This window comes from Pteropus vampyrus, unplaced genomic scaffold, assembly GCF_000151845.1.
Source record: "Pteropus vampyrus isolate Shadow unplaced genomic scaffold, Pvam_2.0 Scaffold1206, whole genome shotgun sequence".
Taxonomy (NCBI): Eukaryota; Metazoa; Chordata; class Mammalia; order Chiroptera; family Pteropodidae; genus Pteropus; species Pteropus vampyrus.
In genome coordinates, this window is record NW_011889987.1 from 132070 (window position 1) to 155870 (window position 23801).

A 23801-nucleotide genomic window follows, 5' to 3' on the forward strand; every position below is an offset into this window, starting at 1 on the left:
GAATTGCTTTCATAATTTCTCTTTCAGATTATTTGTTGTCAGTATATAGAAACACAGCTGATTTCTATATGTTGGTTTTATATCCTGCAACTTTACTGAATTTGTGTATTCTGAGTTTTTTGGTAGAGTCTTAGGGCTATCTATATATGAGAATATAATCTGAACACAAAGACAATTTCACTTCTTTATTTCTGATTTGGATATCTTGTATTTCTTCTTCTTCTCTGATAGCTCTGAATACGACTTGCAGTACCATGTTAATAGAAGTGGTGAAAGTGGGCATCCTTACTTTGTTTCCTGATGTTAATGATTTCAGTGTTTCATCATTGAGTATGATGGCCTATATTATGAGATAGTTTCCTTTTATTCCTAGTTTTATTGTTTTTTGTCATAAAAGGGTGTTGAATTTTGCCAAATGCTTTTTCTGTATCAGTTGAGATGGTTGTGTGGGTTTTGTCCTCTATTCTGTTGTTGTGTATTACATTCATTGACTTTTATATGCAGGAATTTATCCATTTCTTCTAGGTTATCTAATTGCTGGAGTATGATTGTTCACAGTAGTCTCTTATAATCCATTTATTTCTATGGTATCTGTTGTAATGTCTCTTCTTTCATTTCTTTATTATTTAATTTCATTTTATTTATTTGAGTCTTCTCCTTTCTTCCTAATCTAATGATTTGTCAATTTTGCTGATCTTCTTAAAAACCATTAGTCTCTTTCATTTTTGTCTATTGTTTTTCTATACTCTATTTCATTTATTTCTATTCTAATCGTTATTTTTTTTTTTTTCTGATCACTTTTTATTTAGTTTGGTCTTCTTCGAGTTCTTTGAGGTATAAAGTTAGGATACTGACTTGAGACTTTTATTTCTCTTTAATGTATTTACCACTATAAACTTCTGTCCTAGTAGTGCTTTTACTATATCCCTAAGTTTTGGTATTTGTACTTTCATTTTTTCAAGATATTTTCTAATTTCTAATTTTCTAATTTTTGTAATTTTTTCCTCCACCCATTGGCTATTTAAGAGTGTGTTGTTTAATTTTCACATTTGTGGATTTTTCTAGTTTTTCTTCTGCTGTTGATTTCTAGTTTCATTTCATTGTGTTAGAAAAGATACTTGGGATGATTTCGATCTTAAATTTGTTAAGACTTCTTATAGCCTATATGTGATCTATCCTGGAAAATGATCCATGTGCACTTGAGAAGAATGTGTACTCTTCTGTTATGAGATGGTGTGATCTGTATATATTTGTAAGGTTCAAATGGTTTATGTTGTTCAAGTCCTCTGTTTCCCTTATTGACCTTCCATCTACTTTTCTTATCTATTACTGAAAGTGGAGTATTAAAGTCTCCTCCTACTTTTGTGCCCCATCTCTGTGAATATTTGCTTCACATATTTGGCAGCTCTGATATTAGGTACCCTTATCTGAGAACGGATGTTAGGTGAATGACCCTAACTTTTATCATTATATAATGTTCTTTATCTTTTATGACACTTTTTGACTTAACGCCTATTTTTTTTTGATAAAAGTATGGCCATCTTTTTTCTCTTCTAACATTTTCAAGAAATATCTTTTCCCATCCTTTCACTTTTAGTCCATGTGTGTCTTTATATCTAAAGTCTCTTATAGATAGTATATAGTTGGACCTTCTTTTTATCCATTGGGACAATCTATGTCTTTTGATTGGGGAGTTTAATCCATTACACTTGAATTTCTGATAGAAAAGGACTTATTAATGCATTTTGTGAACTATCGTCTGTATATTCTTGCAGCTATTTTGTCCCTTTTTTTCCTCCGTAGCTTCTTTTGTATTTGTTGAGATTTGAATATTGGAAAAAACAGCCACCTCTCCTAGTCTTTACAGAGTAGCTTTGTAAAGGAGACCTTCACCACTTAGCCAGGCAAGAAATTCTGGGGGGACTATGAAACTTTTTCTGAGAATATGTCATCCCTGGGTTTACATGTATAATTTCTAAACTAAAGAGGCTTGCCCCTGTTCTCAAGAACCTGTAATCCCTTGCTCCCCCTGGTGTCTATTTGCAGTACTGCAGCTTCTCTAGTGCTGTCTCAAGCCACAGTATTCACCTTGTTCTTAACAGTCCCCAAATTGGCATCTAAAGAATACAACCATTTCCTTTAGCACTCCAAGTCATTAAAGACAGAAACCAGTCCCTCAAGCAGCCTCCTGAAAATCCAGAACATTACACATACATTCCATTCTCTTCTTCTCTAATCCCCCAAGGCAAAAGTGAAGAGTTAGGAATTTTCTATTGATCAGACCATCCTGTGACGGTGTTTCAAAGCAATATGAAAAACAAATGCAATGAACTTTCTTATCCACTTCAATGCATCTCTCATTGGCTTTGTACTTGCCTGGGGTGCTGCAATCACTTAACTAGTTTCTGAAGTTCTCACTAAGGCATTTTGGTCTATGAATTGTTCACTCAATGTCTCCATGGGCAAATGAGGTCCTAGGGCTTCTTATTCTACCACCTTGCTGACACTGCTCCCAAAGTATCCATAATTTTGCCATCCAAAATGATATAATATTTAGGTATGCCCCATTAAGATTATTAGTTCCTAGGCTACAATGTAAATGCTATAGTTACCTTTAAAATTTACTTTCAGCAGGCAAGTTAATACTGCTAGTTGCGAACATTTGGCAATGTGGGCTCCTGGAGGACAAGGGTCATCTTTTTGTTATCCCTATCATCATGCAAGATGGCTCATACATAAAGTTAACTATTATGTAAAACCTGTTTAATGATTGTTCTAGTAGGAGTTATGAATACTTGACTAAAGAATAAAGGTCATTTTCATTTTTAAGGACATTTTTTCTTTTTAAAAGCCATTTGCAATCCGTACATATCCACCCAGATTATGTTTGCTTAAGAATCTAATATCGATGCTCCAATATAACACTGATCCTTCATATTTTGTTTCTCTTTTTCTCTCATTTAAAAAAGTTAACTAAGGTCCATTTTTTTTTTTTTTCAAATGTCCTTAGTTTTTACCTAGTGTGCTTTTTCTGTTTCAAGATACTATATTACACTTAGTCATTATGTTTCCTTAGTCTGCTGAGTTGGAAAGTTTATAAAACTTTCCTTGTTCTTTCATGACCTTGACAATTTTAAAGAGTACTGGTCGTGTATTTTGTAGAATGACCCTCAACTCGGATTTTTCTGATGTTTTTTTCTCAGACTGGAGTTATATATATTAGAAAGGAAAACAAGAAATAATGGGCCATTCTCATCACATCACATCAAAGGTGCATTTTATTGACATGGCATTGCTGTTGATGTTGATGTTGATCACCTGGCTTAGGTAGTGTTTGTCTAGTTTCTTCAGTGTAAAGTTATTCTCCTTCCCTCCTTTCCACATTCTATTTTTTGGAAGGAAGTCACTATGCGCAGGACATTATCTTTCCGAAGAAACTTAGCCTACTATCTTGTAGAGAATTCTACATTTTAGATTGCTTGATTTTTTTTTATTGGCATAATTTAATTTGTTCCTTCATCCTATGTTTCCTATGAAGTGAAAGTTTAGTTTAAATCTCAATTATATGATCGATGCCATATACGTCACACCAGATGGCTTATAATGTCAGAATGATTTACATTATAAATCATTTGGTTAGGATGGTAACAGCAGAGCTCTTCATTGCAAAGAATCATTTTTTTTTCTTTGCAATTAGCAGGAAATCTGTGGGACATATTGTAGAATCTTGTACTTCGTTCATGGACATGTGTGCCATGAGAAATACTGTAAAAAGGTAACAGTCCCAAAGCTCCTCAATCCTCTCACTCACTTCAATAGTAATTCATCCGTCTTTTCATTCAACAAACATCTACTGAATGCCTAGGATGACTTTTAAGTTTACCTGCTAGAGCTACAGAGGGGAAAGATGGGCTCCGTCCTCCAGAAGGCACAGCCCAGTGCTAGAGAAAGACAATCAAGAATTTTATAAAGTGTGATCCGTCTACATTGGTAATAACCACAAGGTTCTTTCTTTAGTGATTTTCATTATAATTGTTCACCATATTTTGTTCATATATTAAATATTTTCAACAGAAAATGTTGAAAAGAAAAAAGAGTGTGATTTTAATTTCATAACTAGCTCCTTTAATCCCTAAACATTCCAGTTAATTCTAGTTGTCTCCATAAAGAGACTTGTCCAGTTACTATAAAAATCTTTGGAGGGTAAGATGATTCAGAGGAACAAATGTGGACTTCAGAGTCCTTAAGGACTTAATTTAAATCTCCATCTCCCATTTAGCAGTTTTGTTACTAGCTTTGTGACCTGGCATAAATTATTTATCTACTCTGAGCCATGAATTGGCAAGAAATCTGTGAGACATACATAAGCTAGAGAAAATACCTATCTCTAAGGATTTCTAGGACAATTAAGCAAAATAACATATGCAGTGCTTATCAGAGTCCCCAAGTTTCTGGAATATAAAAAATATTTAATAAATAGTATTCCTCTTAAGAAACAACAAAAACTATAAATATGCCTATAAAACAACTAATTACACTGATCTGGGCATTTTTTCCATTAGCAAATATCACATGAATATAACTAAAATAATATGGTACTAGCATAGGTAGAAACTAATTCATATTTTAATTAGAGTAAAAGGAGCTGGTAAGTCTCAAACAAAAGTTTGCAAATTACCACCCAGCCCTCTATCCTGTTGGTTCTCCACACAACCCCTATTATGTGCCTACAGTATTGAAAGGGAAAAGGACTGGAACCCCTTAGAACCACTAATATATCTGACACAGAATTAAACTTTAAAGGCATAAAGATGATACCACAGAAATCTTAGATGCAGCAACTCTTAAAAGAGAGTCTGTGTTCTCGACAGACAGAACATACATTACCTTTCTGTTCCGCCAGCTCCCACAAGTCCTGAGCTGCTGCTCGAGACAGAGTCATGGGGTATTCCACAAGGACATGCTTGCCTGCATTAAGGAACTGCCTATGGGAAAAAGAGGTAAGTAGAGAGAAAATACACTTCAAATAAACTTCACTAAAATGTCCTGCAAGACAGTGTAAAGAACACTATAAATGAATAAAAGTCTCTGTGTATAACTGTGTCATGCAGGTGAGAGTCAAGGCCAGAGGATGAAGAAGAATTATACCACATATTATTTTCTACTATACTGTAAAGAGAATGACTTTCTAGTTATACATTAATTTGAACATTCACTTATTCATCCACTCATATTCACACATATTCAACTAGGTACTATTTACCAGTTATTCTGGAGGAGCAATAAAGACACATTAACAGGTAAGTTGCCTGTTACCACATGATAACTATAAATAAAGACTATAAAACCCATGACAGCTAGCTCTGCTAGATATTCCAGGATATAAACATTTATAGTTGACCTCTGAACAATGTGGAGGTTAGAGGCACCGACCTCCCACACAGTTGAAAATCGGCATATAACCTTTGACTCTCCCAAAACTTAACTACTAATAGCCTATTATTGACTGGAAGCCTTATCAATAACAAGTGAACCAATCATATTGCTTCTTTGTTATCAATGCATGAATCATTATACCTGTAAATAAATATGGATTTTTCACATTATATTTTCATTTTTGATGTCTCGTGTTAGTAGTACATATAACATCAACAGTATTTTCTATCATATAAGATAATATTGATATAGGTACTGACAGATAATTTATCTTGTATATAGGTGATGTAAACTTAAAGATTCGATAAATACAGTACAATACTGTAAGGTATTTCCCTTATGACTCCTGATCTAGAGGCTGAAGTAGAGACACTGTGTTTGGGGGCAAGTAGACTACAATGATGCCTTTGGTGTTGAACTCATGGAGTTTAACTCATGGCCAGAGGCATTGCTGAAAATCAAAAGAATTTTAAAATGTAGTTCATTAATGGCAAGTGTACTTGACTCAGGGACATCAATGGAACCAATCCAGAAAAAGGGTTCTTGCTGTTCAAACCATCTTGTTGTACGATCAAAAGACTGGTAGCTGATATTTATCTTTTCCCTTCTAGGCTTAGGGCTTAGCAGCTTTATAGATGAGTAAGTCCTGATCATAAACCGGGCTGCAATTGGACAAATCAGGAGAGTTAGCCTATCCCTTTCTGCCTTAAATCCTAGTGCTCACTTCTCTCTCTTTTACTAATAATGTCCTTTGTGGCACTTTTTTCCCCCAAAACTTTCATCTGCCTTAAAAACCTTTTCAGGTAGGTATTTTTCTCCTCTGTGATTGTAATTTTCTTGATGGCATCTCAGAACATCTGCTACCTCTTGGTTGTCAGAAGCTGCTTCTCTTGTTATCCTGACATATATTAAGCCAAACTCTTTCTAAATTTATCAAATCTTCCTTTTCTGGCATTAAATTCTCCAGCTTTAGATCCTTCACATTCCTTTTCCTTTAAGTTGCCATATAATAACTTTGCTGTTTCTCAAAGCATTTTGAGTCAATGGGTTTGCCTTTCCTATAATAATCCTGCACACTCAATAAATGATAAAAAGGTATTTCACATAAAGTGTAAGATTTTCACACCTGCTGGCATAGGTGCAGCAGCATCTTCACAAATTTTTCTTCCACAATGGTTTTTATGTTGGATTAATTAAAAAATGGCAGGCTACTGCAGACAGCTCTCAATCTAAAGTATATATCAAGCAATTCAAATTTTTCTTGTTATGTCCTATCTTTCCTCAGACTCTTGGGAGCACTTCCGGCATCACTAATGGCACTTTGTAAGAGTCCAAAGGTGTTAGTCAAGGTTTACATTATCACACTATACATGATGAAAAATACATGAGAACAAAGATGGATCATTTTAAAACTTTTATTTACTTTATTTTTTAAATTATAGTTGACATTCAATATTATTTTATATGACTTTCAAGTGTACATCATAGTAGTTCGACATTGATATAATTTAGGAAGTTATCTCCCAAATTAGTCTAGAACTCACCTGGCACTATATAGTTATTATATTATTGACTATATTCCCTATGCTATACATTTCATGGCTATGTTGTAACTGCCAATCTCTACTCCCTAATCCCTTCACTCTTTTTACCCATATCCTAATCCCCTCCCACCTGTCAACCATCAGCGTGTTCTCTGTATGTATGCCTTTGTTTCTGTTTTGTGTGTTCATTTATTTTCTTCTTTAGATTTCACAGAAGTGACATCATTTGGTATTTGTCTTTCTCAGTCTTAATTCACTTGGCATTATATCCTCTAGGTCCATCTATGTTGTTGCAAATAGTAAGATTTCATTCTTTTTTTTTTTTTTTTAATGGATGAGTAATACACCATTGTATATATATATACCACTTCTTTATCCGATTGTCAGTGGGTACTTAGGGTGCTTCCATATCTTGGCAATTGTAACTAGTGCTGTACTGAACTTAAAGGTGCATATATCTTTTAAAATTAGTGTTCTGGATTTCTTTGGATAAATACCTAGGAGTGGAATTGATAGATCATAAGGTAGTTCTATTTTTAATTTTTTGAGAAACCTCCAAACTGTTTCCTATAGCAGCTAGCTGCACCAATTTGCAAACTCAGTAACAGGGCATGAGGATTCCTTTATCTCCACATCCTTGCCAACATTTGTTTGATTTATTGTTGATGGTCATCCTGACAGGTATGAGGTGATATTTAATTGTGGTTTTAATTTGCATTTCTTTGAATATTCATGACATTGAACATCATTTCATGTATATTGGCCATCTGTATATCCTCTTTGGAGAAATATCTGTTCAAGTCCTTTGACAATTTTTTAACTGAAGTTTTTCTTTTCTTTTTCTTTCTTTTTTTTTTTTTTTTGGTGTGGAGTTGTATGAGTTCTTTATAAATTTTGAGTATTACCTCCTTATCAGATGTATCATAGGCAAATATCTTCTTCCATTCAGTAGGCTGGCTTTTCATTTTGTTGATTTCCTTTGCTATTGGTATGTCGGTAGGTAGGGCTCACCCTCAGCCTCACTGGCTGTGTGGTTTGGCCACATCCACAGCTCATGAGCTGCTGTGTGGGGTCTTAGCCTCCAGAGGGGGATTAGCCTCAGCAGGTTCTGGTACCTGTTGAGAATCCCCTTTGGCTAGGCCACAGTGGGGCTAATCAGGTGGACTCTGTTGTAATCTGAAGCTGTCTTCCAGGTCTGTTGCTTTGGGGGCCTTTAGGAGTGGCTCTCATGTAGGTCAAGGTCAGCCGCTGCCTATGAATGGTCCATGCTTACCTGGTAGGAGCTGTAAAGCTATCTAAGGTTGACTGTTCTCTGCCTTGACCTGGAGGATCATGGGAAAGGTCATGCTATGAACCAAGGCCAGCTGCCACCAGTACCAGGCTGGGGTAGCTCCACAAAAGGCCCAGGGCATCCCAAAGCCTGCTGCCACCTGCCAGCTAGCTGTAAGCCTCAGCCAGTAAAAGAGCCTCATGCTATATGTGAGCTGGGTGAAGCAGGATCTCAGGGAGTCACCAGGTTGGGACAAGTACTGTTCACCAAGTTAATGAAGATTCAGATTTGGTGCCAGTGCTAAGCCTGGAGCTACTCAGCAAAAGGCTCAAAGCACACTGAGGCCAGCCATGGTCTGCCTAGGCCAGGTAACCCCAAGAATTCTCCAAGATATACTGTAGTACAGGCTAAAGGCTGGCTGCTGGTTGTGAAAATGCTTCCTGTGACATGCAAATTAAGGCCAGTTGTTTGCTGCTGAAAGAGTCTCCTTGTGGAGCATGAGCCAAGGCCGGCTAGTCACTGCTGGAAGAGCCTCCTATGGTGCTTGAGCCAAGGCTGGCAACTACCTATTGACAGAGCCTCCTTCAGTATGCTGGGATGAGCTGGCTGCCAATCACGAACAGTGCCTCCAGAGGTGTGCGAGTTGAGTAGGGTGGGGTTCCAGGGAGTCACCAGGGTAGAGAGAGTGGTGTTCACCAGGTTGATGCATATTCAGGTTGGGCGCCTCTGCTGAGTCTGGAGCTACTCAGTATAAGGCTCAGAGCACAAGGCCAGCCATTGTCTGTCTGGGGCTTACCAATCTTTGATAGTTGCCTGAGAAAGACTACAGTACTGGCAAGAGCTGGCAGCTGACCAAAAAAATGCCTCCAGTGGTGTGCAAACTGTGGCCGGTTTATTACGACTGAAAGGGCTTCATATGGCTTGAGCACTGAAGCCAGCTACTAGCTGCTGAAAAAGCCTCTGGCAGGTGTTTGAGTTGAGTGGGCGAGGGAGTCACCAGGGTAGAGTGAGCAGAGTTCACCAGGCCAATGCAGATTTAGATTTAGCTATTTTAGGGAAGGGATCATCACAAGAAAGTTGGTACTTATGCAGTCCCCACAGGAGCAGGGTTCCACACAGGGACAATGGTGACCATCTCTCTTATCCTTGCCCTGAGGCCACTCATCCTCTCCCCACATGTCTCTGGTGACATTCCCCTACTTGAGCTCAGGGTGAGTTCCTTCGAGGAAATGAGTCTGTGTGCTGGCCCTCTAAAAGGACACCTGGGTTTCTAGCAGCCTTCCACCTCACCCGGATGGTTATAATCCCCACTGTTTTTCACAGCTAGACTTCATAGGGGCTCCTTTTCCTGAGCTGGGGAGCCTGGTCTGGGGTTGGAGTCTCTCACTTCTCAAGGATGGGACCTGCGCAGCTGAGAGAATCCTCTCAATTCTCAGCTGCCACATCTGGGTTTTGGCTGCCCATTTCCAGTTTACTTCAAGAGGGATCACCTTTTACTGTGATATGGACTTTACTAGAGAGACAAACAGCTCACATAGAGATGATTGGCATCACACAGTGTTTTAAGTGGATACTTACAATACTTGCACTCACTTCAAAAGTAACACGAAGTGGCTAAAAAATTATTATAGTAATACTGTATATACTACAGTTAATTCTATGCAGTTATGATTTAATACTGCATCTTTACATTTGTTTACATTTCTCTCGATTGCAAATGGTACCATGTACCACCTATAATAGATTTGTGTATATGTTTTGATAACTTTTGACTTTTATAATAGATTTGTGTATATTTTATAGTAGTAAATGATAAAATAGACTACTATCTACATATATTTAGGTATGTCATATAGCATTTATGACATACCTAACTTTTCCTTAATTTTCTGGTATGTCTAGGCTACACAGTTTATCTGTAAGTTTTTTCAAATTGTCTCAAATCCTCCCCCAAATTTTCCAATTTATTTATTTAAGAAATCCATGTATAAGTGGACTGGTACAGTTCAAACCTGTGTTGTTCAAGGGTCAACTGTATAAGCATGGGAATTACATTATCACTTTTTAAAGAAAACACACTCTGGTACCTAAGAAGATTACGGGAAACCAAAGCAAGGTGTTTCTGTCCACACAGCAGTCGGCATGATAAAGAGGGAGTAGTTTATGACTGAGGATCAGTATGATGATATTAGCAGCTATATGTAAGAACCTAGAAGGTAAGCTTATATTCAGGGAGGCAGCTGGCACAGTCTTATTAGCTGCCATGTCATACATGGGGCTCCTTTTTCCAGGCTCAACCCAGTAAATGCTTGAAGGGCTCTAGGCTTTTCATTCAAAGATGGAGGAGGGGGACACCTCACTTACTTTGCTTTAAAAACAACGTCATCTTCCCTCTCTGATGCCATCGCAACCTCCTCACTTACATTATAGAAAAAAACACTTATTAAAGGAACTCTCAGAGATATTTCACAATATTGAATGTTCAAAGAATAAAATATTAGAAGCCGATCCAAACTTAGAAAGGACGATGATAATTTGCTAAGGCACAGAAAAGATGCTGGCTCTATATCCTAAGTTGTATGATGAGAAGAAGGCAAAGACTGTTCAAATTATTCTTGATAAATATTTTACAAATAAATAAAACACTTTAATTCTTAATGTTTCGAATTGCAGTGTACTAAATATTAGCTTTATTATATTTTTCATTTCCTTATACATTTATAACCAATAGTGAGAGTTTTTAATATTTTGACAATTTTAAAGGTCACAGATCCATTAGAATTTTTCCCACTAATTATTAGGACCCCTTTGCGAGACTTCGGCTTGCCCAGTCATTTTTACAGTCCTGCACTACTGTGCAAGGTAAGGTCTGCTTACATTGAAAACCCACCTGATGTAGTCCTCATGGCTCGTGCTTTCACTGCAAATATAAGCAACTTCAACCTCTTGGCTGGAAAGAGCATCTTCCAAAGAAATCTGCTGTACTTCATCAATATACTTGAGCTCTCGTCTATTTGAGAACAACAAAGAAATAGAACTTAAAAGTGGCAGAACAATGGCGTAGAATAAATGAGCATCATTTTTCTCCTCTCACCCCATGTCCTGATGATCAGCTTTGGGAAATGAAGAAATTTCCATCCTCCTACATTCAGGGCATTTTCTACATGGATGGGAAAAATCGCCTCAGGGTTAAAGTCAGGGGACCTGGCATTGAGTGCCAACACTACCACTAATGGTCTATATGATGTGGGAATCTTGGAATTACTTCATATCTGAAATTAAAAAAACAAACAAACAAAAACTAATCTCCTTTTATCTCATGAGAAATTATTTCTACGGTCACTGCCAGCTCCACACACCAGGCCAAACACTATGGCTACCAAACCTAACTCAAATCCAATATACCTTTGAGGTGCAAACTGTTGTGCGACTTCAAGCTCCCTCACATATATCCTGGCCTCATGATGGTCAATGGAAGGCAAATGTCACTGCTTTCTTTACAGTTGAGTTGACAAAGCCCAGAGAGGCAGAAGCTGCCATGGCTAATCAGTAGGAGAGGCAAGACAGGAACTCCAAGCCTTGGGATTCTTACAGAGCAGTAGTCTCTAACCTTTTCAGCACCAGGGACAGGTGCTCCTATGAGAAGCTAATTAATGCCTGATGATATGAGATGGAGCTGAGGTAGTAATGCTAGCACTCGGGAGCAGCTGCAAATAAAGATGAAACTTTGCTGGTTCTCCTGCCACTCACCTCCTGCTGTGTGTCTGGTTCCTAACAGGCCACAGCTGGGGTTTGGGGTCCCTGCTGTAGAGCAAGAAGGGACTCCTAATTGAAAAGGACTGAGAGCCCTGGCCATTTGCACTACTCTAGTGCAGAGGCTGGAAAAGTGGAGTGGTCCTCCTGTGATGGATGTCACAGAGGAAATGAGGCAGCCAGAAAAAGGCTCTCAGTCAGCTTAGAGCTCCCCTCAAGTTGCAGCAAGCAGAGGGCATTTGGGGAAGTTTGGCTCCCAAAGGACATTATGGTAAGTTTCTTCCTATGGGAGCCACCAAATCTACACTGCTGAATTAGACCAATACTGACTGTTTGCCTACTGTGTGCTAGGTACCAAAAGGAAGATCATAAAGAATGAACAAAAGTCCTCAGCTTACAATGAGCTCACAGTTTGGTAGAGCGGGGAAGACACACATACACATATATGACAACAATACAAAACTAACAGGAGAAACGTCCTGGGGTACATACATGTGGGAGATTCAAGGAAGGCAAGAAACACCTAGTTTATGGTTTCAGAAAAGAATTCCTAGGGAGAAAGTAGGACTTGGCAAGAAGGTCATAAGGAACAGGGTATGTAAGAAGGGGAACTGTGTGACAATGACAAGGGTGCAGTAAAGCAGTGGGATTTGAGCTGGCGATCTTTCCACATAATTTGGGAACTTTAGAAATTCCCACTGCATCGGTCATGGCAGCCAACTGGCAAAGGACTAGGGCTAAAGGGAAAAGGTGAGGCTTTGCTTCATCATGCTTGATCAGAGCTTCAAATAGGGGGGTAATGGAAGTTATAGTGTGGCTAATAAGTTTTATCTCCCATTTGTGTGCAACTCTCTTAGAATCTTACTGGGAGGGGAAGACTGACCAAAGGCAGGTCCCAGCACTTATGGGTCTCCTTAGTGGCCCAAAGTCTACTTTAAATCCTTCAAGAAAGGGCCAAATTTTAAGACAGCAAATTGGAAGAAAGTATGACCCATAAATTAAAATATAAAAAATCGTCTGCATGGACCATCACAATAGTTACTTAGGCTCTGTTTAAGTATTTGATTTCTCTAAAGCACTAGAAAGTAGAGATGTGCCTAACTTCCTCACTGCCACATTTCCTCAGCCAACACAATGCCTACATCTAATTCACAATTAATATTGATAAATCATATTACATGCCATTAGTTATTTACATGCCATGAGTAGTGTCTGTGTGTTTGAGGAAGTGGTGAGAGGTAAAGGAAGGACCTGAGCACGGAGCAGGAAAAAGAATGATTGTGATAAATTCTAATTGGGTATAAGAGAGAAATGAAGCCTGAAAGTGGGGCTCAAAATTATCAAAGGGAAAATAACGCCTGGTGTTTAAAAGATGGGCTTTGGAATCAAATAGACCTACATTCAAATCAGCTATGTGACCTCAGCAAATTACTTAACCTCTCTGTGGCTGTTTTTTTTTGTTTTTGTTTTTTTTATCTGTAAAGTGGGCTTGATAATAATATATATGTCAAATAATTGGTAGGGCTTGTAAAGCCCAGGGTCATCTCATGGATGATGCTTATGATATCTGATGTAATGGTTAACTGTTGCACACCTAAAGCCTTCATTCATGCCAGCCTATCATGTGTTCATTGTGCTTTCGGTAACTGTAAGGTCCAATGCTCATCTTACCTGTTTTTGCCTTTGTAGTCCCTTCTAGGCTGACTCACTGCACATCAAGCTGTAGGCCCAACACTCTTCAGTTCCCACACCCATTCAAATCTGAGATCTTGTGGGGATGACTCTGAGCACAGTTCTCTGGAATGAACCTGGAGCTGGCTCTCTCTCTCCTGGGTCTGGAGAATTTCTCTGTCCCAAGGCTTACTCCATCCCAATGGGCTTCCCATAAATAACAAGGCATAAAGCAAATGCAAGCCACCTGGACACGAAGCCAATCAGGTTCAGGAATGCTGAGGAAGCATGTGGATTCCGCAAGTCCCTCATCCGCACGGAGCCAGCTCTGCCAACGCCAACCACCACCACGCCAAACTTTCTTTTAGGCTAAAACACAAGGGACGAAGGTGGGGTTTAAAAACATTCCAGGCGTCTAGCAGAAAATAACAAAACAAAGACAGGTCAGCAGGACCAGACATGACCTAGACAAACGAGTAAAGGAGCCAATCCAAAATACACAAAAAGCTGTAGCATGTAAGGGTGAGATAAGACACTCCCTGAAACACAAGCTGAGAGAAGTCAGCTCTACTCAAAATATATTTCTACAGGAGCTCTGACCTGTGTCATCCAAAGAAAAGTCTCTTCACATTTGGCTCTCCACTTCTGACACTTGTCCAATGAGGAGAGATTTTCTACTTTCAGCCATATCTAGCATACCATCTATACAGTACTTCTATCCTCCCTGAATCCCTTTTCCAGTGGACAAGTGACTCACAACTGAGAGTAACTCAGATGCTACAGTTGCTTAGTGAAAAGCTGGCAGACAGGGCAAATGGGAAAACCATGAGATGTCACCTTACTCAGACTCCTCACTATGGCTTTCTGAGTTCCAACCAACTTCAGTCCCCCTCTACTTATTATTTAGGCTTCCTCATTATTTAGGTATACTGCTGAAGGCTATATGTGATGAGTATTAGAGCAAGAAATCAAGTAGACTTTTAAAAGTTATAGACAGCAACTCAACACAGTCCAAACTGGTAAAAAAAATTATCTCTACACATCCCTTAAATCTAGTTCTTTTTGGATGTCTCTGAGCATAGAAACATAAATGTCACCCCAGACTCGCCCCTTTCCATCACCTTTGCTATCCAGTTGTCACCACTTCCCAGATTCTGCCCCTTTTCCTGTGTCCACTACTCTACTCTTGGCCCGAGACTTCTTTGCCTCCTGCCTGACAATGTAATAAGTCACCAACTGCTCTCAGTGCTTCTAATCTTACCCTTCCCATGTGTCATCCATATACAGGCCTGCCACAGCAGTCACTTAAGATGAAAACTAAGACCCTCCTCTGATTAACACACTTTATTTTCTCAAATGATATGGACTGAATGTTTGTGCCCCCTGCCAAATTCTTATGTTGAAACCCTATTCCCCAATACGATGACACTGGGATGTGGGGCCTTTGGGAAGTAATTAGGATTAGGTGAGGTCATGAGGACAGAGCCCTCCTGAATGGGGTTAGTGCCCTTATAAGCTTCACGAGAGAACTTGCTTCCTCTCTCTGCTCACTGCCTCTGTGAGAATACAATGAGAAGTCAGCAGTCTACAACCCAAAACAAGGCTCTCACCAGAACCCAACCATGCTGGTAGCCTGATCTTGAACTTTCAGCCTCCAGAACTATGCGAAATAAATTTCTGTTGTTTCTAAGTCACCGGTCTATGGGACTTTAACACAGTAGCCCAAACTAACTAAGACAGCAACTAAAAGAAAAATATCCAAGTTCTTTACAATACATATAAGGCCTTCCACAACTGGGCTCCAGCCTGCTTCTCCAGCATTGCCTTTGGGTCACTTACTCTACTGTGAAACTTTAGGTCTCTGGTTTTCCAAATAACTTGAAAGTCTGCAGAGCACACAAGATTGCTACTTCTAAGTCAGCAAATCCTGTTCTCCTTGACTAAAATTAGCTTCTACCTACTGTCCATCAATGGACATCTTCAAAGCTTTCAAAACTTGGGCATCTTATACTCTATATATACTTTCCTAACATCGTCGGTTAGGTTTTTGTGCATATAATAAAGTTATATGCAGATTACATTATAAACTATTTATATTTTATAAATAAAAATTTATAAATATGTACATATTTATAAAAAAATTTATAATTTATATTAAAATAAAATAATTTAGTGTAGTTTCTGAATTATAACCAAAATAGTCATATAACTACCACATTCAATGCAAAAACACTTCTATCACCCCCTCCAAAATTGCCTATGTACCTTTGTAGTCAACCCCATCCCAGAAACTACCGATTTATTTATTGTCCCAATAGTTTTGCTTTTTCTAGAATGTCATATAAATTAAATCATAAAATTTGTAGTCTTGAGCCTTGCTTTGACTTAACACAGTGCACTTTTCATCAGTGACGTTGCATGTATCATTAATTTCTTTTTTATCACTGAGTAAGTAGTTCATTGTATGCATGGAGTGGTTTGTTTATCCATTTGGCAATTGAAGAGCATTTCTTATGCATTCAGTAAGAATAAATTATAATTCATTCAACTATGAATAAAGCTGCTATAGATTGTCAAGTACTATTTTTTGTACAAACACAGATCTCCTTCATCCTGAATATGACTTTGCTAAGTCATATGGTGTAGGTTCAACTTTATGAGAAATTGCTAAACTATCTTCCAAGGTGTACCTATACTGTTTTTCATTCTCCCCAACAATGTATGAGAGTTCCAGTTGTTCTGTACTCTCACCGGCACTTGGTTTTGTTGTTTCCCTCCTCTTTTTATTTTAGCCATAAATAAAATATGTGTTGCGGTATCTCCTCCAGGTTTCTATTTACATTTCCATAATGGCTAGGGATGTTGAGCATTGTTTCATGTGCTTCTTTGTCATCTATATTATCTTCTTTGGTGAAATATCTGTTCAAATCTTTTACTACTTTTTATTAGATTGTTTTATTAATATTGTGTTTTTAGAGTTCTTTATATATTTTTGATACAATTAATTTGTCAGGTTTGTGATATGCAAACAACTCCTAGTCTGTAGCTTGTCTTCATTTTCTTAAAAATGTCTTTTGAAAAGGAAAAGTTCTCAATTTTCATGAAGTCCAGCTTAAAAAATTTTTTTTTAATAGAGTATTCTTCTGGTTAATTCTAGGTCACAATGATTTTCTCCTGTTTCCTTTCAGAAACTTTATAGTTGAAGGTTTATAGTTTTAGTTTAGCTTGTTATAATGTTCTAATCTGAATTTATTCTTGTACATGGTGTAAGGTATAAATCAAGTTTTGTTTTGTTTTGTTTTGTTTTTAAGCAGAGAGGCAAATGTGTATTCATTCCATAGGCTGTATCAACTGCCTACAACTAGTCAGGGGTACGCCAACCCTATATTTAAATATACCCGAACTTCCAATTGTTCCACATAATTTATTGAGAAAGATTATCTTTTCTCAGTTGAAATGTCTTTGCACTTATGTGAACAGTCTTGATTATTGTAGTTTTATAGTAAGTTTTGAAGTCAGTTACTGTGAATCCTCCAGCTTTTTTTTTTCTTTTCCAAAATTGTAGTTCTCCGGACTTTACATATAAATTTTATAATCAGCTTATCAATTTCTACAAAAAAAAAATTTCCTGCCAGGACTCTGAATGGGATCATTGAATCTATAGGTCAGTTTGATTTAAAAAAAAAAAAATGACATCTTAACAATAATGAATCTTCCAATGCACGAACATGATATATATCCCCATTTAAGTCTTCTTTGATTTCTTTCTATCATTTTCAGTGTATAGATCTTGTACATATTTTGTTAGATTTATACCTAAGAGTTTTATGATTTTAGTGCTATTGTAAGTAGTATTGTTTTTTACTTTCCATTTGCAATTGTTCAAGAATAGACACATACAGTTGATTTTTGTATACTGACTTGGTATCTTGAAACCATGCTGAACTCACTTATTACTTCTAGCAGCTTTTTTTTTTGTAGATTCTATCAGTTTCTTCATAAACCATAGAGTCAAACATGAAGAGATGGTTTTACTTCTTTCCCAATCTGTATGTGCTTTGTTCATCTTTCTTGTCTGACTGCACTGGATAGGACCTCCAGTATGATTATGAATAGTAGTAGTGAGAGTGGATGTTCTTGCCTACTTTCCAATCTTAGGAGGACAGCATTCAGTCTTTCACCATGAAGAACGATGTTAATTATATAGATTTCCTTTTTGTATACCCTTTATCAAGATGTGAATCTTTCCTTTTATTCATATTTTGCTGAGATTTTTTAAACCATAAATGGTCTAATTTTGTCAAACACCTTTTCTGATTCTGTGAGATAATCATGTGTTTTTTCCTTCTTAAATCTGTTGATATGGTGATACCTTTCATTCCTAGGATAAATCTCATTTGGTATTATCCTTTTTATGTATTGATGATTATAACTGCTAAAGTCTTATCAAGAATGTTTGCATCCGCGTTTATGAGAGTTACTGGTTGGCAATTCTCTTTTCTTGTGATGTGGAATGATTTCCAGTATATCTCATTTTATAAAAGTACTGCCTTTTATAATGCCTGTATGAAATATTTTATATCACTGTTAATTCCACTGAAGAGCTGCCTTTTCTCAAAGGTACTAATTCCAGTGGATGGGATACATGCCCTTAAAATAGGTTTCCTTTATCCAATAAAATTATGATTACTGATAAGTTTATTGCTTTACAGATGGACAAGATGCTACTAGCACATTTTAGGTATATAACATTCTTTGTTAAAAACTATGAAATCTTTTTAAATCTTTCATAATAATTTATGGAAAATAGATAATATATTAAATTCCACACTGGCTGAGCTATTAACTATAGATATTAATAGGTGAAGCAGCTCTTTAAACAATTAAGACCAAAAATATGTCTTTCTTAAAATACATAATTGAAATGAATAAAACCTGGAAGACCAAAATTGTTACATTATGTTCTATTAGAATTTTTTTTTAAAAATAACACAATTAGTAATCAATTCCTGCTTACAGTATTCATATGTATGAGTTTAAAGGAGAAAAGAAACACCTCTGTACATATATATTTTTTTCTACTTGCACTTTTATTAACAACACTTTCTTAAAGTCAAATCCTCCTTTCCACCTGGCAGTTTTTCAGACCTAACTGTTGACAATAGGAGGCCTCTCTGGTATTGTGAAGTAAATAAGGAAGTGATAAAAGACCAAGCTGTAGCCATTAATCCAAGACTTTGAATTGCACTGGCACCTTCATCTGCCCCTTTCCCACCACCACCATCAAGCCCATCATTTATAAAATGACCCATTTCTTCAAGTTTTAGATTTTTATTTGTTTCCCATTATTGTTAACTTTGGCAATATTATAAGAAGCCTGCTGCTGACCTTCTTGCCTAACAGGAAATCATCTAACTTGCTGTACATAAACCAGTAGCATAGCTTCCATTACCATAATAAACTGACTAAAGAAGAAAAGAAATACTCAATGCTAAGGAGAACTGCAGCTCCTGAGAACCTGTACATCAAATCTAGCAAGTTTTAGCTGACATCTTTGTCTAAACATTCTAATTCATGGGCTAACTTTCTTGGTCTACAAGGTTTGGAGCTGGTGGGAATTATTCTCTGGGAACATGTGCCAAATAGAGGCTGTGAAGCAATAGGCTGGGTTGGGTTTGTATCTGCTGTGGCCTGAGCTTAAACTTCAGCTTGATATTGCACATAATAGATCATAATACTAATGAGCATACATGTTTGCCACCAAAGTATCTGCAGTGGGCTTAAAGTAGGCTATACTGGGAATCTAACTGGAATGAATTGCCCAAGAACCTGATTGTCAACATTTCTTTGTGTTACACGTAGGAACTGATGACCCTATATGGTTATTGGTTTTTATGTGGATAGGTAAGTTATCTCAATCCTTCTGAGGAAGAACTGGCAGCTCTAAACAATGTTTCTTGATTGGATTATGGAGTGGTTGATCTTGAATAATTTGAAGTATAATTACTGTTAGATGCCAATGTTTCATGACTTTCTCAATTGTTACTGGGTTTTAGAGAACTGGGAGTTGACTAAACACACAAATGATAAGCCATATAACATTCACCTTGTTTTCTGATGTCTTTCCTTTTTCAAATTTATTATCTCACAGTTTGTATGGGTCAGAAATCTGAACATGGCTTACCTGGGTCTTCTACTCAGATATCACAACATTGCATTCAGGAGCTGACCAGGTTATATTCTCACCAGCTCAGGGTGCTCTCCCAGGCTCATGTGGTTGCCAGAAGAATTTAGATCCTCATAATCGTAAGAGAGGCCCTCAGCTCCTGGAAGTCGCCAGCGGTTCCCTGACAAATGTCCCTGTCTATAGGCATTTCACATTATAGCAATCCGCTTCTTGATTCTAGCAGAATTTCTCTCTGTGGAAAGGTTCTACAGATTCTATTTAATAGGTTTAGTTCAAAGGTATATGTACATACACACACAAACACAAACACACACACACACACACACACACACATTCAAGTTGCTCATTTCTTTTAAAATAAATTTACTTATTTAAATTAGTTTCAAGTATACAGTACATTGGTTAGACATCTATATTGTTCATAAAACGATTCCCCCAATTGCTCTCTCCCTCCCCTAGCTCTCCACTTAGCCATATTAATGCTAACTGCATTCCCTGTGCTTTGCTCCCCAAACTCGTGCCCAACTATCGACTACTAATTTATACTTCTTTAATTCTTCACCCCACTCTCCCAGCCTCCCAACCCGTCCCCTCTGTCACCAAATTGTCCACTATATTTGTGAGTATGTTTTTGATTAGTTTGTTCTTTTTGTTCGTTAGAGTCCACATATAAGTGAAATCACAGTTTCAGAGTCTTATAAGAAAACTGTTGAATTCCTAGCCATATAGGCATGCACAATACACTCTTATTATCCTTTTAATACTTGTAGACTCTAGACTCATAGCGATGTCCTTTATCTCAAATTTGATATTGGTAATTTATGTTTTCTCTCTTTTTTTCCTGAACTGTCTATAAGTACATACAAATACTTGTATGTATTTTTAAATGGCCTCTTATTGAAGAGATCTCTTATAAACATCTATTCTATGATCTTAAAATGATCTTAAAACCAATAGCTTTTGATTTCGCTGATTTTTTTTTAATTTTTTTTTTTTTCTGTTTCCTAATGCATTGATTTCTGCTCTTATCTTCATTCAAATTTTCTACTTCTTTGGAGTTTAAAATCCTTCCTTCCTTCCTTCCTTCCTTCCTTCCTTTTCCCTTTCCTTTCCTTTCCTTTCATTTCATTTCTTTCTTTCTTTTAGTTTCTGAGAATGGCAGTTTAGATCATTGATTTGAAAACTTTCTTCTTTTCAAAAATAGGCATTCAGTGCTATAAATTTCTCTGTAAGTACTAGCAATGGTTTAGTTGCATCCCACAAATTGTAAAATGCCATGCTTTCATTTTCAGTTAACAATACTAATTTCCTTTTTGATTCTTTGGCCAACGGATTATTCAGATGTGTGTTTAAATTGCAAATGTTTAGCAATTTTCCAGATATTTTTCTGTTATGTATTTCTCACTTAATTTCATTGTAGTCAGATGACATTCTTTAAATGATTTGAATACTTTATTATTATCTAGATATGGTTTATCTTGGTAAATGTTTTGGGCACACCTGAAAAGAATGTGTATTCCACTGTTGTTAGGTAGACTGTTCCACAAGTCTATTAGGTCAAGTTGGTTGATAAGGTTGTCCAAGTCTTCTATAACCTTATTGGTTTTGTCTTTTTAAAAAATCAATTATTGAGAGGTATTAAAATTTCTGAATTTTAAATATGCACATTTCTCTTTTTAGTTCTATCAATTTTTGATTCATGTATTATGAAACTGTTATTAGGTACATAAATGGTAGGATTGTTATATCTTCCTGAATAATTGACCCCTTCATCATTCTAAAATGACCATTTTTATTCCTGGTAGTATTCTTTACCCTGAAATTAATTTTGTCTAATATTAACTATCCACTCCCAGGTTTCACTGATTGGTATTAGCATGGTATTTTTTTTTCCAATCTTATGTGTGGTTTTATATCTAGTTTCTTGTAAGCAGAATATAGTCAAGACTTGCTTTTTAAATCAAACTAACAATCTCTGCCACTTAATAAAGTTAGACAATTTACACAGTGATTATCAATATGGTTGGGTTTCAGTCCACCATCGTGTTGTTTGTCTTCTATTTGTCCAATCTGTTCTCTCTCTCTTTTAGTGCCTTCTTTTAGATGAATAGAACATTTCTTGTTATTCCATTTTATCTCATTTGTTGGCTATTTGTTGTAACTTTTTTTAGTGATTATTTTAAGGATTTTATATTATACATATTTTACTTACCACTGTCTACCTTAGAGTAATATTATACCATTTCACATATAAGAACCTTGCAACAGTATACTTCCATCTCTTCTCTCCAGGACTTCGTATCATTGTTGTTACACAATTTACTCCTATATTTGTTATAAATCCCACAAAATATTCGTCAAAATTAAGTCTGGAAAAGATAAATCACTCTATGAGTTCTAAGTATACAGTTTTAACACAGGAAATTAGAGGCTTACATAAACCATTGCAACCACTGGGGAGCTAAAGCCAGAGAAGCCATCGCTGACCATGTCCCTGCCATATTGAAACAAGTGAGTCTCAAGAGCTTGCTTGGAAGCCAAGATGTCTGGAAAGAGTTTACATCCTCTCTCAGGCTGCAGCTTGGGAGAAAGTGATTCATAGGAGCTTGACTGCCTGTTACTGCTAAACCACACACCGTCCTTGGCTTAAACCGGCCTTGGTTTACACATCTGAGTACAACTTTACCCTGTATTTAATAGTATCTTTCTTCAGCCTTCCAAATTTCCTGAAAGTGCAACTAACTGGCCAACCTCACATATAAATGGGAACTTGAAGAAATGTAGTTCCAAGCTTCTCTTCTTTGAACCCTAGGAGAATAAGAGAAGAATGGCCACAATGCCCAACTGACAAGAAGCAATTTAGCCCAGTACCTGCTGGGGAAGTCTAGTTTTTAATTTTTATTTTTTGACAGTCTCATGTACCAAAAAGCAGTAAGTCAGTCATTAGAAAAGTCTATACAGCCAATACACATACCCCTTATCAAAAGTCTGTTTCTTCTTTAACCAAGGAGACAAGCAATCTCCTCATTATGCTAAATATTTATGGCATTCCCAAGATTAACTATTGAATTACTAAATTCCAGATAACAACCAAGAACATAAGCTTCTTCTTAGCTTTAAAAGAGCAATAAGGTTAAGAAACATATCAATTTCTGTAATAAACCAAATTGCTTTTTTTAAAAATCTCATTAATGATACACACAATCTTGCATACGAAACCTGGCTTACATAGTCTCAAAATGAATGATTAAGTGCTTTAGAATGTGGGTTGGACGTTTCCTTGAAAAACTAACACACAGGGACAAGATGTGGGTGAAAATACTGATGTGTTAACAGTTGAGTTCCTCTTTGGAAAAGAACTGTATTTTTGAGGAAAATGACTTGCTAGACCATCTTATCTGTGCCTCTTCATTTTACATGAGACCTCTTCAAAGTATGTTGTGAAAGGAAACTGCAAATCAAAGTGATGAGGATTTCCAGTTTCCCATTCCAAATGTAAGGAGCTGCAAGTTGCAACTCTATCCTAACAACAAGCAAAAAGCTAAAAGGCTGAAAACATAACAATTCTTCTAGGATCCTTTAGAGAGATGAGGATACAAGACAAACTGCAGCCCCCAAGATTGGAGAGACAGAGATGCTAATGCAGAGAGTAACAACTTACCAGAGGAGAGACTCATAAGTGGAAACCACCGCAGGAACCAGTGCTATAGTAGGAAAGCCCGAACTGTAATGGATGAATTGCTGGAGGCTCAGTGTGAACAACTCTGAGAGTTAAAAATTCCAGGGAATGAGTCACAGGGAGACCCTCTCAATTTTGTGAGATGTATCTCCAGGAGCTTGACCAGACTTCAACAGTAAATACTAGAGAAATTTCTCCTTGTTCTTCCAGCAGGGGAGAAGGAAAGGAACCATTCTGAAATATACCAGTGCACTCTGTTCT

General features: G+C 37.0%; 1 protein-coding gene across 4 annotated transcripts in view; it reads right to left on the minus strand.

Moving 5' to 3' along the window:
* BLVRA (biliverdin reductase A) overlaps positions 1-23801 on the minus strand; it is an 84899-nt gene that overhangs the window by 26613 nt on the left and 34485 nt on the right. For 3 of the 4 annotated variants that reach the window (XM_011386355.2, XM_023526593.1, XM_011386354.2), the window contains 3 exons: positions 13922-14043; positions 11141-11260; positions 4888-4985 (listed from right to left, as the gene is read on the minus strand). In XM_011386355.2, coding sequence (XP_011384657.1) covers positions 4888-4985; positions 11141-11260; positions 13922-13986 — 283 coding nt within the window. In that variant the 5' untranslated portion in view covers positions 13987-14043. The remainder of the gene's footprint in view (positions 1-4887; positions 4986-11140; positions 11261-13921; positions 14044-23801) is intronic. The other variant, XM_023526594.1, reaches the window with a different exon arrangement.